Source organism: Schistocerca piceifrons, chromosome 5 (genome assembly GCF_021461385.2).
Source record: "Schistocerca piceifrons isolate TAMUIC-IGC-003096 chromosome 5, iqSchPice1.1, whole genome shotgun sequence".
Classification (NCBI taxonomy): Eukaryota; Metazoa; Arthropoda; class Insecta; order Orthoptera; family Acrididae; genus Schistocerca; species Schistocerca piceifrons.
In genome coordinates this window covers 114,147,851-114,166,464 of record NC_060142.1, presented here as the reverse complement: position 1 = coordinate 114,166,464, position 18,614 = coordinate 114,147,851, and the positions used below count along the sequence as shown (strand labels likewise).

The following is an 18,614-nucleotide window of genomic DNA, read 5'->3' as shown; positions in this document are numbered from 1 at the left end:
TATAATTCTTTCTGAAACACAAAATTCTTCCATGGTCTTTTTTGATAGACCAGCTTTGGGGAACTAAGGTCAAAATTTGAATTTTCTTGTTATTATTTGATATATGTAATTTTTCTTTTAATTCTTGGATCAGCTCAATGTAATTTGAACTTGTCAAGCATTGCTTGCTTGTGGATGGTTGCTGGAGCAACCATTCACCGGGATCAGGTCCTCCCACTTTTGCAATTTTCTTAATAATTGCACCTTCAACTTGATGTATTTTGCACTTTGCATATCCTTTTTTATCCCTTGCACCAATTCGTTGAAATTTTAATGGTGATATTCCAACAGATGTTACAATTGTATTCAAATTGTGACTAACATTAGTCTCATCAGCTTCATCTGACTGATATGTAACGTCCGTTTGTGAATATTTCAGTGTATCAAATTCTTTTCTACAGGAAGGGCACATTTTTTGGCCTGGTTTAATATCAGACATGGTTATCCTTTTTAGTAGGTCAGCTGTTTCTGTGTTGATTGAGCACAAGCTTTTTCATGCAGTGTGATTTTTCTTGTCAAATGGGTTGCAGCATGATCTTTGCAAAAATTCAAATCTTTTTAGGAGTAAAGCTTCATGATGGAGGCATAGTTGAGTATTTTGAGTAGCATGTAAACCACTCCATCTAGTAAGTAATTCTTGTTCTTCTAAGGAAAGTTGCTTTACAGCTTTCAGTCCTTTTAGGGCACTGCATGTCATTTAATTGCATGGGGAATCAATGTTTCCAAAACTGCATACATTAACTTGACCTTGTTCTTCCATTTTAGCAACAACTTGATATGCTTCATACATTAAAATCAAATTGTCGACTCCTAAATAAAGAAAAGAAATGAAATTAATAAGCATTCAGCTTTCCAAAAATTATGTAGCAGTCTCTAGTACAGTTAAATGGTTAAATTTAGCAATGAACGTGTCACAAACAGGTTTAAAATCACCGAATAAACAGCAAAATGAATATTTAAACAATGAAGACATAATAAACAAAATTCCAAATTTTAGGTGACATTTTTCACATTACCCAAAGACACACCCAAATGAAAATAAGTTTTTCTTATAGAATGAAATGTGCTCTGTTGAATGGTGTTAATGACTGTAATGTAGTAGGTGCCCATTTTGAGATACATGACTTTGAACATGGGTATATTTTGATACATTCATGTTTTTCAGCAAATTTGTGGGATGGTAGCACAGTAATTAAACACACAAGCCAGGAAAAAATTTGTGATATACTAAACACCCAGACAGACAGCAGTTTGGCAAAAGACCAGGTCCATAGCACACAATCTCGATTACTTATGGCTCAATAAACTATGGGGAAAATATCTCACATCATGATTCGTTGCCCACTTTGAACTGAGATTATGCCAAATGCATTACTTTCTGAACTCTACTTGGAACATTTGTGTTTAGAGCACACAAAGTTGTACCACTATACCCAGAAGCAGGAGTCTAGCTCTTTTACATTAGGAATAGTGGAATGCCAAACTTGACTATTTCTTCACGACTTTTCGGTCTCTGTAAAAAGTGGTCTTCACGAAAATGGCTCTATGTCCTCAACCAAGTTACAGGTGAGCCTGAAACTTTGCGTAATCTCATGTAGGACCCTCAGGTACATCCTGTACAAATTTCATCAGAATTGCAGATGGTTGAGTCCGCCACTCGTGGTCTCGCGGTAGCGTTCTCGCTTCCCGAGCACGGGGTCCCGGGTTCGATTCCCGGCGGGGTCAGGGATTTGCACCTGCCTCGAGATGACTGGGTGTTTGTGTTGTCTTCATCATTTCATCATCATCCAGGAAAGTGGCGACATTGGACTGAGCAAAGATTGGGTAATTGTACGGGCGCTGATAACCACGCAGTTGAGCGCCCCACAAACCAAACATCATCATCATCATCATCTGCAGATGGTTGAGCTGTTAGCCCTAGGACACTTCACGTGGAATGACCCAATGAGTTTGTAAACTATGGCGCATTCTCACATTTTCTTTTGTTTAATTTTGTGAAATAATGATGATAGTGAACCACAATGAACTGCTTTCATTGTAGTGCCAAATTCAAGAAGGAAGCCACTTGTTTTGTACAAAAAAGTGCTAATCGCACTTCAGGTTTGCTTGGGGTACCGATCAGCTCGGTGTCACCATTTTTACAGCATGCATCACTACAAATAAATCTACTATCAAAATACAGTTGGCAAACCTTTGTTGACAATTTGTCAACATAGCCATATTCATATTATTCTTATGCTGAATAGTGACATCATCAGAAATTAAGCAAGGCAGCTGACTTTTGTATTTATTTAAAAATGATCTATACTATAAATTTGGTGCAGACAAGTTATGTCTTTTCGAATAGTAAATTAATCTAAAAAATGACCTTGCTGCTAAGATTATGAATCGAACCCAGTGTTTATTCATTATTCTTCCCAGAGTTTAGAGTCTCATTTCTCGGGTGTAGTTTGGATTTGAGTGCGTCTTAGACTCTGGTAAATTTAGTACTTTGTCCATAATGGAATAAGAATTTATGTTTTAAATATTTGTACTACGACAACCATCCAAACAAATGTACATCTTTTAATGAAAAATACATTTTTGACACCATTACATAGTCAATATGAAATTTGTCTTCTGTTTTTAACTGATACATCAGTAGATTCAAATGTTTAAATATTATCATAGATGAATAAAAAAAAAGCTAAATGCCAAGTGGAAAAAGAATGAATGGAAAAGAGATTGAGGGCAGATGAAAAATTTAATAGCGATTAAAATTATGTGACAAAAGAATAGCAATAAAAAGTTAAATTTAACCCCATTAATTTAGTATAAACAATGACCAAAGTCATTCCAATAAAGAGTTAACAATAAGAAATTTCAAAGCCCCTAATTTGATTTGAGCCCCAACATGTTAAATTCCCCTTTTTCCTTTCCTGTGTGATTTTTGCTGAATGATATTGCTTCTCCCCACCCCACCCCACCCCAAAGAGGTGGGGGAGGAGGAGGGGACCATGGAGCATTATGCGAGATTCTGTGTATGAGATATAGGGTGGTCCATTGATCGTGGCCGGGCCAAATATCTCACGAAATAAGCGTCAAACGAAAAAACTACAAAGAATGGAACTTAACTAGCCTGAAGGGGGAAACCAGATGGCGCTATGGTTGGCCCGCTAGACAGTGCTGCCATAGGTCAAACTGATATCAACTGAGTTTTTATTACATATTTGTGTGGTATGTAAAGAAATATGAATGTTTTAGTTGGACCACTTTTTTTGCTTTGTGAAGTTGGCGCTGTAATAGTCACAAACATATCGCTCACAATTTTAGACAAACAGTTGGTAACAGGTAGGTTTCTTGAATTAAAATTCAGAATGTAGATAAGTTTGAACATTTTATTTTGGTTGTTCCAATGTGATACATGTACCTTTGTGAACTTATCATTTCTGAGAATGCATGCTGTTAACAGCGTGATTATCTGTAAATACCACATTAATGCAATAAATGCTCAAAATGATGTCCATCAACCTCAGTGCATTTGGCAATACGTGTAACGACATTCCTCTCAACAGCGAGCAGTTCGCCTTCCATAATGTTCGCACATGCATTGACAATGCGCTGACACATACTGTCAGGTGTTTTCGGTGGATGATGATAGCAAATATCCTTCAACGTTCCCCACAGAAAGAAATCCGGGAATGTTAGATCCAGTGAACGTGCGGACCATGGTATGGTTCTTCGACGACCAATCCACCTGTCATGAAATATGCTATTCAATACTGCTTCAACAGCATGTGAGCTATGTGCCAGACATCTATCATGTTGAAAGTACATTGCCATTCTGTCATGCAGTGAAACATCTTGTAGTAACATTGGTAGAACATTACGTAGGAAATCAGCATACATTGCACTATTTAGACTGCCATCAATAAAATGGGGGCCAATTATCCTTCCTCCCATAATGCCGCACCATACATTAACTCACCAAGGTTGTTAATGTTCCACTTGGTGCAGCCGTCGTGGATTTTCCGTTGCCCAATACTGCATATTATGCCAGTTTACGTTACCGCTGTTGGTGAATGACACTTCGTCGCTAAACAGAACGCGTGCAAAAAATATGTCATTGTCCCGTAATTTCTCTTGTGCCCAGTGGCAGAACTGTAGACGACATTCTAAATTGTCGCCATGCAATTCCTGGTGGATAGAAATGTGGTACGAGCTCAATCAATGTTGATGTAGCATTCTCAACACTGACGTTTTTGAGATTCCCGATCCTCGTGCAATTTGTCTGCTGCTGATGTGCGGATTAGCCATGACAGCAGCTAAAACACCTACTTGGGCATCATCATTTGTTGCAGGTCGTGGTTGACGTTTCACATGTGGCTGAACACTTCCTGTTTCCTTAAATAATGTAACTATCCGGCGAACAGTCTGGACACTTGGATGATGTCATCCAGGATACCGAGCAGCATACATAGCACATGCCTGTTGGGCATTTTGATCACAATATCCATGCATCAACACGATATTGACATTTTCTGCAAAATTGGTAAATGGTCCATTTTAACATGGGTAATGTATCATGAAGCAAATACCGTCCGCACTGGTGGAATGTTGCGTGATACCACGTACTTATACGTTTGTGACTATTACAGCGCCATCTATCACAAAGCGAAAAAAGTGGTCCAACTAAAACATTCATATTTCTTTACGTACTACACGAATATGTAATAAAAAATGGGGGTTCCTATTTTAAAAAAAGCAGTTGATTGCATTTGACCTATGGCAGCGCCATCTAGCAGGCCAACCATAGTGCCATCTGGTTTCCCCCTTCAAGCTAGACAAGTTTCGTTCTCTATAGTTTTTTTGTTTGATGCTTATTTCGTGAGATATTTGGCCCGGTCACTATAAATGGACCACCCTGTATATATAAAAATTAGTTGCAAACAAGGAACCATCAGGGTGAATGGTTGCAGTGTGTGATACCTGGGACTTTAACTCACATCGCCATATAGAGGATTTCAGAAATTCAGTCCCACCACTGGGGTCCTCTCCTTGTAAGTAATTGTTAACCCACAAATTTTATTTTGATAGCATATATAATCATACTATCATAATAAGCACCAGAGTTGTATAGAGTCAAATGCTTTTCCAAAGTCAGGAAATAGAGCATCTGCTCGATAGCCTTGAACCATGAGTTTCAGGATATCATGTGAAGAAAACACGAGTTCGATTTACGTGACCAGTGTTTTCGGAATTTGTGCTGGTTGGCATGAAGGAGACTATTGTCACAAGACCTCATTTTGTTTGATTTCAGAATGTGTTCCAGTGTGGTACAAAAGAGGGATGTAGATAACTGGATGGTAGTTTTGGCATCACCTCTGCTACCCTATTTTTAGATGGGTATGGCATGATCTTCCTCGTAACAACTGGACACAGTTTTCTGTTTCAGTGACCTACACTGTATTATGCTTAAGAGCTATACTCTGTATGGAATTGGATAAGAGTCCCATTGGACTGAGAATGTAACCTCGGGTGCAAGGAGGCATCAGCATCTCTCCATGCCCTATAAAAATAAAAAGGCTCTTCCTTCTCAACCTAAAAACAAACTTGCACAAACACTTACACAACACTTGATTACAGCGACTTTGTCCTGCAGGGCCTCTCTCATGAAAGCTCACGACTACAGGAACTGATAATGAAGGAGTGTGTTAAATGTATCTATGGTGTTCAACTCTCTTATGATTTTCACCATCATATGCACAGCTATCCTGGCTGCGTGTGGACAACAACAGAGATTTCCATACCATGTCTTCTCTACTGTATTATGTGGACAATCACCGTCCTGTGTATATCTCTTCACCCTTACTCTTATCTGAATGACGTGACAGAAACACCTTTTCTCTTAAGAGCAAATGTCTTTCTGTACCACTCCATCATTCAGCCACTTTCTCAAAGTCCTCCTTAGTAGCTGGAACCTAACCATGAAATAATCTCCTGTGTTCTATTAGAGAACTGAATAACGTCTCAAACTTCAGAAGACGATAAATGACATATCCACTGAAACAACAGTAAGGATTACTATTGTTCCTGTATGCACTCGTTGTGCTTGTAAATCTTTCTTTCCACATCTGCTGTCCCCCTTCTTCATGCTTATCCGCCCTCAGACCTGCTACCCCCAGTAATATACATATATTTATTAATTATTAGTTATTCTCTAGTGTGATCCTTGTGACTTCTCGCCAATTTTAGTGAGTTTTCACTTTCCGCTATCATTGTCTTACTCAGATTTCATCTGGTTTTTTCCCCCTTGGGCATCTATTTCGTCCTTTGTATATTTTTCACACGTATTTGGGTATATTTTTTGCGTAATTTTTCAGACATAATTCCACCTTTTTACCGAATTTTTTCGCATGTTTTACACCACCGTGGATCCTTGTTCCTTCCATCTGCGTCAATACAGAAAAGTTTCCTTATCCCTAGCCAGATCCCAGTCCCACAAACTGTTCCTGCATTGCTGCTTCTCTCATGAAATCCCACCTAATGGCCTTACCATCAAATTACCTATCTTTGGTTGCCACCCCTCCTTCCACGTTGACCTCCACCAGTTCTGATTCTGTCAATCCGTAACTCTCACCAACATAGTCCTGCAAAACCATATCAACCAAGCTCAATCCTCCTTGCAGTACCTTCTCTCCGTTCGCAAAATTCTCCTGCTATGTTATCCCAAATTCCTGGAACCCATAACACACACTGAAAGTCTTGCCCTGCAGGAACTTGAGCAACATGCACAACGCCACCTCAAAAATCTCTCCATCGTGCTCGCTTCCAATTCCCGCCTCGGAGTACCACTGTGCACCACTTCAACAACTACCTCCAAACCTCCCCCATGTCCCCTCATAGCTGACGAACCCTGTCTCGCAGACCTACTACACTTACCCCACCCTCCAAAACTCCCTCCCACCACCACACAGAACCCAGAACCTAAACAGGCCCACAACACAGTCATGAACCTTTCCTCGCTACTACTATTCCCGGCAGGGTCAGGGATTTTCACCTGCACAAGATGACTGTGTGTTTGTGTTGTCCTCATCATTTCATCATCATTCATGAAAGCGGCGAGATTGGACTGAGCAGAGGTTGGGAATTTGTACGGGCGCTGATACCTGTGCAGTTGAGTGCCCCACAAACCAAATATCATCACCATCGTTACTATTGATGCCACTTCCCTATTATGTACAAACAAATCTGGGGTACAGCTATGGGCACCTGCATGACACCATTCTATGCCAACCTATTCATGGGCAATCTAGAGGAATCTTTACTGAAAACCCAGAATCCTAAACCCCTCACCTGGTTCAGATTCATTGATGACATCTTTGCTATCCGGACTGAAGGTGAGGACACCATATACACATTCCTCCAGAACCTCAACAACTTCTACACCATTTGCTTCATCTGGTCCTACTCAATCCAACAAGCCATCTTCCTATATGTTGACCTCCACCTCAGAGATGGCAACATCAGTACCTCTGCCGTTATCAAACCTACTAACCACCAGCAATACCTCCACTTTGACAGTTGCCACCCATTCTACACCAAGAAGTCCCTTCTGCACAGCCTAGCCACCCATGGTTATCGCTTCTGCAGTGACGAACAGTCCCTCTCAAAATATACTGAGGGTCTCACTGAAGCATTCACGGACAGCAGATTTCCTCCCAACCTTGTACAAAAACACATCTCCTGTGCCTTATCTTTCCAGTCTCCCACCACCTCCCAAAGTCCCACACTCCGGCCACAGAGAAGCATTCCCCTCGTAACTCAATACCATCTGGGACTTGAGAAACTGAAATGCATTCTCTGCCAGGGTTTCGATTACCTCTTGTGTCCTGAAATAAGAAATTCCCTGCCCACTATCCTTCCCACCCCTCTTACCATGGTATTCCGCCGTTCACCGAACCTACACAATATACTCATCCATTCTTACACAACCCCTGCTCCTAATCCCATACCTCATGGCTCATACCCCTGTAATAGGCCTAGATGCAAGATCTGCCCCATACATTGTCCTTACGCCAACTACTCCAGTCTGGTCACTAACATCACTAATCCCATCAAAGGCAGGGATATCTGTGAAACCAGCCATGATTCACAAGCTAAGCTGCAACCACTGTGCTGCATTCTATGTAGGCATGACAACCAACAAGCTGTCTGTCCACATGAATGGCTACTGACAAACTGTTTCTGAGAAAGAACCACGCTGTTGCTGAACACAATGCCAAACATGATATCCCTCATCTCAGTAACTGCTTCGAAGCCTGTGCCATATGGATCCTTCCCACCAACACCAGCTTTTCTGAATTGCACAGGTGGAAACGTTCCCTGCAATGCATCCTATGTTCCCATAACCCTCCTGGCATCAACCTTCATTAGTCACTGTTCTCACCCATCCAGCCCCCTCCCTGTTCCCATTCCAGCACTACACAGCCGTCATTTCACTGCCACACCCAGTCTTTTAATTTCTTTTTGTTTTGCTCCTTTCCATTACGTATCTCCCCCCCCCCCCCCTTTTCCCATCTTCTGACCTGCCTTCAGTCTAAACTGCAGCACTTCACTGTCTGCCACCCCTACCATACTATCCCTCCCCCCTCCCCACCCCAACCTCCTCTTTACCCCCCACCCAGTCGCCACCCACATCATGCGTTGGTGTTGCTGCTCGCACTATGGTTTCAGTTGCCTGAGACAGACTGTGTGTGTGTGTGTGTGTGTGTGTGTGTGTGTGTGTGTGTGTGTGTTTTGCTGACAAAGGCCTTAATTGCCAAAAGCTATAATTGTGTGAATCTTTTTGTTGTGCCTATTATGACTCAGCATCTCTGCTATATGGTGAGTAGCAACTTTCCTTCTCTAATATTGATCACATATGTCTGTATGATGATTGTGAAAAGAGAGGTTAGGGAAATGTTTACTAAAATTATCATAATAAAGATGGTATGTCACTTTCGAATCACTGTTGGTTTTTGAAGACATTGAATACTTTATTTACATTAAGATGGGAGTGATATATTCCTTTTCAGTTTGAAACCTGCTCAAGTGACTCTCTTGGAAAAAGCTTGTATATGCTGTACCACTTGATTTTCTATTTCTTCCCTGACTTTTCTCTGTTTTGATTTACTACCCCCTTGTCTCCTTCTACAAGATGAGGCCTTTCTGCATCTCTTCAGATAGTACCTGGATTTTCTTCTGAACTAACAAAAATATTCCATCGTATGTTCCTTCGCAAAGCTGCACCATCACCTCACCCATCATGATGAATGGTTGCTTATCTCTTGCTCTGTGAAGGGCCATTGTTGGTACTATGATGTGATCTTTTAACTCATGGTACTTGTATCAACTCCCATCAAGTAATTCCCTTGCATTTGAGTAGCTTCCAACTCATAAAAATCTTCAACCAGCCAATCTTTGTGTTTGTAGCTGTGGTTCTTGCTTTTGTACCTGCATACACACTGGCTCTGTGGATTATACTTCCCGAATTTTCTTTATCACAATTCACGTTTTGGTCTTACGTCAGTGTTGCTTTTGTGTAAACAGAATAATTTTAGTAATCAGTAGTAAGATTTACCTTCTGTGCTGGATGAGCTTTTGCAAGAATACATTTATCACTTCAGCTTATGTATTCAGTCCCTCCATTTTCCAGCTTTTTTCTCATTGCAGCCACAGTGCCTTCTCCTTTAATTTGTTCTTGCGTTCCATTTAGGCTGTTACAGACATCTGCAGCCTCTGCCATGTTATCTAGCAGTAAGTGTGCGGAACAGAGTGCCTCTCATATTTTTGAGTAGAGATAAAAAGAATGTTAAAACCCAGAAGCTGCTGTGGTAATAACTGCCAAAGATTTCACACAGACAGGAGCAGATCTTGATGTGCCGTGCAGCAATCTTCACAAGCCGTAAACAGATGCTACAGAGATGAGCATTTCAATCTTGACTTCATTGACAAAGCTATAGTTATGGTGTCCCGGCCACACTTGGCCTGACTGTCCACAAGCAGCTGTCTTTCTCACCACTGTGCACATACTCTGTCAGGCACAACATACTCTCTCTGTTGACATGCTTCTAGGCAAAGAACTTCACCATCATCATACTGCCAATCTTCAAAAATAGTGCCACAATCGACGCGCAGTGACAGACAGTTTGTATAATATTGTTTAAATGCAACATTATATGCAGCAGAAAACATAATGTGAATCTTATGATTAGTTTCATCAGATACAGACTCTTCAGTACCAAATATTAAATCATGAGTATTTATAACATGTAGTATTACATTCTGTTATTTATAGGTAGAATTAAATTAACTGCCTACAATAGTGATAACTCCATATGACAATTCTTATTACCCTGTTCCATCTGCTGTTTAAAACTTTTAGTACATGTTTTATGAACAATAGTGTTCTTCTTTTTGCAAATGCTTGAACAAAAGTTATATTCATGTAATTTATGTGTACTGTATTAAAATAAGTGGTGTGAACTGAAAATAAAAATATGACCATAAATGTGCGTAATGGGATTCTGGTGTCACAAATAGTATGCTAATCAGGTGGTCTGTAACACTACAACTCAAATACATTTATAGATGACTTTCTTCATTTATGTATGATGTTAACATATTTATGTTTTTCACTTTACTATGTACGAGGGCAATTGACATTTGTATTTTTCTATTAGTAATGCCATTACTTTGTCTTTCAGGTAAGGGAGCGTACTGAACGTGATGGTATCATTGAACAGAAAACATATCAGTTAAAAGAGCAGCACAAAGTTTTGCAGGGTATGGAGTCTAATTTGAATGAGAAGCAGATTCAAATTGATTCATTACGCTCTTTAGTTATGACAAGAGACTCAGCTATGATGTCTTTGGAAGCTAAATATACTTCAGCCAAAGCAACTGCAAGAAGTATGGAACTGAAGCTTGATGCATCGGAGAGAGAGATTCAAAGGCTAAAAGATGAGGTAAGCTTTTAACTTCTGTTGTTTATTATGCATACAGACATTAGTCCTTTCAGAACCAGTGAGTTTAAGGCCTGCTGTATTGACCTTGGATTATTACAGAAAATGATGGCATATCAAGCTGTTTAGAAATCTGGTTGTTTAAATATTAATCCTAAATTATATCACCATGCAGTGAAGTTGGATGAGCTTCGACAAGTGAAGTTGGATGAGCTTCGACAGAAAATTTTGTGATTAAGTAAAGTTCAACCACTATGATAAATTCACAATCTAGTCGCATTATAAAACATAACTTTTGTTTTGCACAAATAAGAGTTAAAAAAAGAAGTAACGAATGAAGTTACTAACACACACAATTTTAAGGAAATATGTGAATACACGATTCTGTCATTATCAACTATGTTGGGTAAGGTTACAGATAGTAACTGATATAACAATTAACATGATTAGTTTGACATTTCATACACACTTAGAAGCAGCGAAAGGCAGGGAAACTTGAAATATTTGCTGTGAAAAATTAGACAGCAGCCAGTAATGATTGCACACTTCTTACAAAAATGTTCTCTAGTGGCAGAGAGCACACAACTCACATTAAATTTTTAGCTACAAGACAACTGCCTAAATTGGTATATCAACTGCCTGCATATTGGTGATAGATGAGTAAGACGTGCATGTAATTCAATTTGTAATTAAAAGATGGTGGCTCAATGGTTGTATCGTGGAATGTGGTTTTGGATCCCACTCCATCCAGTTCCCACTTCATTTACCTCTGGGAATGGTTGTTAATGTACAACCTCAGAGGTAAACTAAATCATTCTGCAGAACTGCAGCATTTGAGCTACACAGTACATAGTTGCTGTCTGTGCATTCTGCCTAGATTCTGGCATTGGAGATTATGTAATAGAAGCATGTGTTGCCTTTTGCACATATGCATGTAATTAGGTCATTTTCAGTTAAATATATGCAATGTATTGGTGTCACAGCTGACTTAAGTTAGCTTTCTTATCAAATTGACATTAATACACACTGTTTTGTCTTAATATACATTGCCGTCATCAAGGAGAACAATATTTTCATTTGAAGTTACTCATGTATTCATTTACTGATGTGAATCTGCTGAAATGTGCATTGTTGTTTAAATCTGTGTAATTAAAATGTATACACATCACTGCTTGTAACATTGGGATAAAAATCTGCATTGTTCATCGTAAGCGTTGTAGCTTCATGCCTGCAATTAGCTTCTGCCTATTTTCCATAACAGTAGGTCCAATGAAATTCTCACTTTCAGTTCTATGCACATCAGCTTTGAAAAGTTTTTATAATCTTTGTTCCAGTTTACACAGCATATGTAAATCTATAGAAATAAATGTAATAATCAGACACCAGAACTTTTTCAGAATGCATTTTTAAATGTGTTAAATCCATCTACAATTTGAACATGAATTCACAAGATTTACTTCTTTGTGATTGATACATTGCAGTTTTGTGTTGGTTTTTCTGCCTTTACTTCGTATCCATTGTGTCCTAACTGACACGGGCTCATTTCTTATACACAATGATATCCTGTGGCTCATGTTGTGTAAAATAGCTAGCAACTGCAGATGCTATAGCTTCTGGTTCAGGACATTTTTCACAGTGATGTGCAGTATGCATTCTTGAATTTGCAGATTGTGAACTCCCATGCTGAGAAGCTGAAGAGGTACCTCAGATCATCAGAAACATAAAAAAAGAGAAAGTGAATACTATCCTTGGTATTGGAGTCTTAATTCTACTTCATTTTTAAATCTTTTTATTTATTTTTAAAAAGAATTTTCTGGCCGATGTACCAGTACCACCGAAATATGAAAGTATTTTGACTGCATCTTTCTTGTTACTTTTTAGGCCTTATATGCTAGCATTGCAAAATCAGATCTAGTTTTTAGGTAATGCAGAAATGATCTTCCTAATGAAAAGATTTGAAAGAGTCCACTGGAAGTACCTTTGGAAAGTAGTAAGAGAATGGAATTTTATTTTCAAAGAGCTTGTGTTGGTAAGAGAGTTTGTATTGGTAAGTTGTCATGCATAAAGTTTCAGGTAAAATTTACATTTTTTTCAAGAGGCCAGCTTCCAGAGTAACTTGCACATAAGCAAACCACTGACAGGTTGTGGACAGGTGTAGTAATCGCTATACTGTAATTAGAACCAACCATACATACCAAATGAAAACAGTTACCGTTATACACAAAAGAAACCCTTCACCTCGCAAATTGTTCGTGCCCTGTAGAAATGAATAATGTATGGTTAACCATCATGTTTCACAATCAGTACTATTGTCCTATACACAGCACGATAAAAAAATTGTAAGTTCTCATTTTAAATTCCTTGCCTCTGATGAATTTTTACCTTTCACATAGAGTTGTTTATAATTCTGCATCATAATTCTTAACACTTAGTAAGTAGGAGGTCTGTGTGGCATGCCAGAATTTGATTTGAAAAGTAGATTTCTTTCAAAAAATTGTACATTATTTGTAGTAGGTGTTGATATTAATCATGGCAGGAGCAGACTTCCATTTCTGTTTGACATCTCTGGTTGGCACAGATCTGTGTAAGTTCTGGACTGGGTAAATAATTTATTTGCAACACAGGATGCATACAGTTCAATGCATTAAGACATATTTCCTGTAATTTCTTGTCAGTTCAGCAGTTCGGAATTGCGCCCCACCCCCCACCCCCACCCCACCGAATATTAAATCGTTTCACCAACCAGTCATCTATTTCTCAAGTTCTACAATAATATGAGCCATCTATAAAGCTTTCTTCTTTTGTGTATCACTACTCTGTTTTGTACTTCTTACCCTAGTTATAATGCTACTTGTATAATGGTTGTATTCGAAGAATTTATACTTAAAGTACAATTTTTGAAGCACATTTTGTGTCCACAAAATGCACCCCACCTTCCTCTCCACCCTTCTGGCCTCTCTTTGTGCCAGTGAACTAAAATCTGCTTTTTTGATGCAGGATCGCCAGTTCGATGCTATCTTGTTTCTGACCTGAAATGGTGGTCCAAATCTTGTGCAATCTGACAAATAAGTACACAAAGTAAATTATTTACTTTTAAAACAGCCCAAGAATTCCGGAAGAATCAGTTTTTGCACTTGTCTTTCATTTTAATTAAAAAATTGCAGCATTGCACAAAGAAAGCTTTCTTATATGGTATTTTCTCCTTCCTGTGATCTATATTACAGTTGTTGTTCTAATATTCCTAGGGTGTCAGCCTTTTTTATATACTTTAAATCTGCTATTTAACTGTACTGTGTTGTGTATCTGCTCCATGTAATCATCTTTGTTGAAATTGGAGTTGCCAACTTGAATGTAAAACAAAAACTGAAAAAAGGCTAATTTAACTGGTTGAAACATTCCAAAATTGCAAATAACTAGCAACTACTATTACATGATAATCTAGTAACAAAGTGTTTCACCAGTTTCCATCATATTACCTGATTCTTTTTAGCCAAGAATAGATGCTGGTTACCTATCATTTTTGGTTGAATGTTCAACAAATGTGCCCTTTCTGTGACACATTGAAGATTACAAAAAAAAAAACAAGTGAGTTTATCATGAATGATTCTGCAGAACACATGAGAGTAGGTGATAGTCTTTGTTACCGTGGTAGTCTTTGTTACCCTTAGCCCCAGTGAGAGTTTTTGATGATGCAGCAACCAAAGTTACATGTGTTATGGGCAGTATATTTGTAAAAAACAGAGGAACATGCATGGTCAGCTTATATGTCAGCAGTTCATTATAGAAGTTAAGTGCTATCATTCTAGTGCAGTGTGTGTTTCCTCTTCATAAATTATACAAAAATTACACACATTCGTTGTAACATTTATTTGATGCTTCACGCATGTGCTGTAAGACATCTGTACATATTGCTGAATGGTTTATTTAGCACAGTAGCAAAATCACATATTGGTGAACTGTCAGTTGCTTTGTTATTCTCAATGAGTTTAAAAAATATTGTATAAATTGTGTTGTTGTTGTTGTGGTCTTCACTCCTGAGACTGGTCTGATGCAGCTCTCCATGCTACTCTATCCTGTGCAAGCTTCTTCATCTTCCAGTACTTACTGCAACCTACATCCTTCTGAATCTGCTTAGTGTATTCATCTGTTGGTCTCCCTCTACAATTTTTACCCTCCACGCTGCCCTCCAATGTTAAATTTGTGATCCCATGATGCCTCAGATGATGTCCTACCAACCGGTCCCTTCTTCTTGTCAGGTTGTGCCACAAACTCCTCTTCTCCCCAATTCTATTCAAAACCTTCTCATTAGTTATGTGATCTACCCATCTAATCTCGTATAAATTAGATTTCTGTAAACTTCTCTGAAATTTTCCTTGTGAAAATAAAACAGCCAACATGTGTGAAAGCTTTAATCCAGGGGTGAATTTTGGAAAGGGAATTTTGGACCGCATTACAAATCTTTTCTTTGTTAACTAAAACAAGCAAGAAACATTAATTTATATTTTGAAGAAAATAAAACAAATCTGAGAGGAAAAAACATTTATTAGACAATTTAATGCAACACAATGCGAGTAGGATGTCTGGTTTCGACTGAACAGAGTCATTGTTGATGTCGACTGTAGATTCTGGTAGAAGAAAAGTGTTTTCCAGATTAATATCAGTAATTGGAGGTCTCATTTGTGATTTGATGTAATTCATCCTATTAAAAGGCTGTTCACACATGCAAGTGTTCGTAAGTACAACAGAGTCCTGTTAATACGAACTAATTGGGACCAGACCTTGTTCAGATTACCGATTTGTTCGGATTAGCCGGAATTACGGTGACTAGTTTCTAGAATGAAGTATACCAAGCAGGTAGGTAGGTAGGTAGGTAGATACATCATGGTAACAAATGGGAACAAGTGTGGGAACAATGGCTCACTCTCACTCCCTGCCCTTGTTGTTGTGCATTGTTGAGATCTTTGTAGTGTCGGAGGTCAGTGAACTGCCAGTTGGTTCGCAAAGTGCTTGGTTATGTTATTTATCTATTGCTGGCACGTATAACAGTTGTATTGTATTCGTTCAGGTGTAGTGGTGTATGTATTTTCGTCATGAGTAAATGGAAACATACAACGTTAACTCTCAAAGAAATACTGAACGCTTTGAAGCAGATAGACAGGGGTGAGCTTAGATACATTCTCATGTATCTAAACTGACAACGGAACTGGGTGTTTGTAAAACCTGACTGTGATGCAGCGAAGGAATACTTGGATGAGTTTGAAAAAATAATAAGAGAAGGAAAGAATTCTCCCCAACAAATTTATAACACTGACGAGACTGGCCTTAATTCTAGGGCATTGCCAGCAAAAAACATGGCATTAAAGCAGGAGACCACGCTCTTGGTTTTAAAATGTGCAAGGATAGTGTGACTTTATTAGCGTGCAGCAACGCTGCTGGTAATCGCGAGCTGCCCTTAATGCTGATCGGCAAATCTGCTAGGCCCAGAGTTTTTAAAAACTGCAACATGAAGTCCCGGCCTATATATTATTGCAACAAGAAAAAAGGATGGATGGATGGTAAGCTGTTCAAATAATGGTTTCACGGCTAGTTTGTTGTCTCCCCGTGCAATCCTTTTGATTGATAACATGCCATCTCACCCCAGTACTGAGGAATTATGTGATAGAGAAATTGTGGCAAAGTTTTTGCCGCCAAATGTTACACCACTTCTACAGCCGATGGACCAGGGTGTACTGCAAACATTAAAACTGATTTACAGAAAACAATTTTAAGAATGCTGATTAAAGATGATAGCATTCTTTTAGTGGACAAAATAAAAGAGACTAATGTGAAGGGTGTTGTTTATTGGGCTGCTGAGGCACGGCAGAATATTTCAGACAATACTCTGAGAAAATCATGGAGAAAACTGCGGATATCTCTTGAACTTCAGGACAACCTAGTTAAAAATAAAGAGGAAAATATACTACAAATAATGCAGACAATCCCTGGATGTGAAGAAGCTAGTGAAGGAGACGTAGACAACGGATGGGGCATGTGTGGAGAACGTTACTAACGCTGATTTAGTTGCTGCTGTGACTCAAGAACAGGAAGAAGTGGACTGCTGTGACAGAAGTGACAATGAGCCTGAAAGTGACAGAGGAGAGCCACACAGTGACACAGCAGAAGCCGTTGACCTCGTGCTATGTTATTTGGAGCAACAGCCCACTCTTACACCTGCTGATTTGATGTTTGAGACGATGGCACAACAATGCGTCATATAACAGACTGTCTTCCTTACGCCAAAAAACAGTGACTGAATTTTTATCATCTAAAGAGTAGGGATAAAATGTCCACTGCATTTTAGTACGTTTGACAGCTTTTCTTTCATTGTTATGCATTGTTTAAAAGTAATGTTTTCTTGCCATCCTTCTAATACATATTTACTGTAGTGTGTAAATTAAAATAGTGTGTATGTACAGCAGTTTACCACACAGTTTTCCATACTAACATTTTTCATGTTCAGATTAACCGAAATTTCGGATTACCGGGACATTGCTGTACTGAAAATAAAGTATGTTTGCAAAACGTGGGATATTTCTTCTTGGACAAATATGTTCTATAGTCCACACATCTAGTAATAGGTATTTTTGACAAATACTGTTTCCTTTCTGGACCCACAGTCTCCACAACTTTTTTAAAGCATTCATTCATCAACCATTTTGCTGTCAGAATATGGTTGGTTTTCTCCTCCAGTATAATAGCTAGATTACTTGGACAAAATTCGTGGTTGGTGTGATGAATGGCAGCTAGCACTGAATGTAGGAACTGTAAGTTAATACAGATGAGTAGGAAAATCAATTCCGTAATGTTCAAATACAGCATTAGTAGAGTGCTACTTGACACAACACCTAGATTAAATATCTAGACAGAACACTGCAAAGCAGTATGAAATGGAATGGAATGAGCATGTAAGGACTGCAGTGGGGAAGGTGAATGGCCGACTTCAGTTTATTTGGAGAGTTTTAGGAAAGTGTGGTTCATCTGTAAAGGAGAATGCATGTAGAACATCAGTGTGACCCATTATTGGGTACTGCTAGTGTGTTTGGGATCACCACCAGGTAAGGTTACCAGAAAACATCAAAGAAATTCGGAGGGGGGGGCTGCTAGATTTATTATTGGTTGGTTCAATCAACGTGCAAGTTATTACGGAGATGCTTCAGGAACTCAAATGGAAATACCTGGATATAAGGTGAGACATTCTATTTTAGGAACCTATATAGAAAATTTAAAAAGCTGGCATTTGAAGCTGATTGCAGAACTAGTTTACTGCTGCCAACATACACTTAGCATGAGGTCCATGAAGGTAAGAAGAATTAGGGCTAGTATAGAGGCACAAAGTTAAACGCAAAAACAGACATAATGTCTGAAGGGCTACCACAATCGCTGGTTATACAGTGTTGCTTACAATCCGTCTTGATTCACATGACCGGTTTTGGATGAGGACTGTTCTAGAGGAACCGAAACTGGTCATGTGAATAAACATTTTTGCAATCAAGACGGATTATAAGTAACATTATACATAATCGTTTTTCCCTTACTCTATTTACGAGTGAG

At 38.9% G+C, this 18,614-nt stretch overlaps 1 protein-coding gene across 4 annotated transcripts in view; it reads left to right on the top strand.

The window, feature by feature from the left end:
* The window catches only part of LOC124798220 (centrosomin-like), a 424,745-nt gene that overhangs the window by 332,084 nt on the left and 74,047 nt on the right, over positions 1-18,614 (top strand). For all 4 annotated transcript variants that reach the window (XM_047261528.1, XM_047261530.1, XM_047261529.1 and 1 more), the window contains exon 7: positions 10,767-11,027. In XM_047261528.1, coding sequence (XP_047117484.1) covers positions 10,767-11,027 — 261 coding nt within the window. The remainder of the gene's footprint in view (positions 1-10,766; positions 11,028-18,614) is intronic.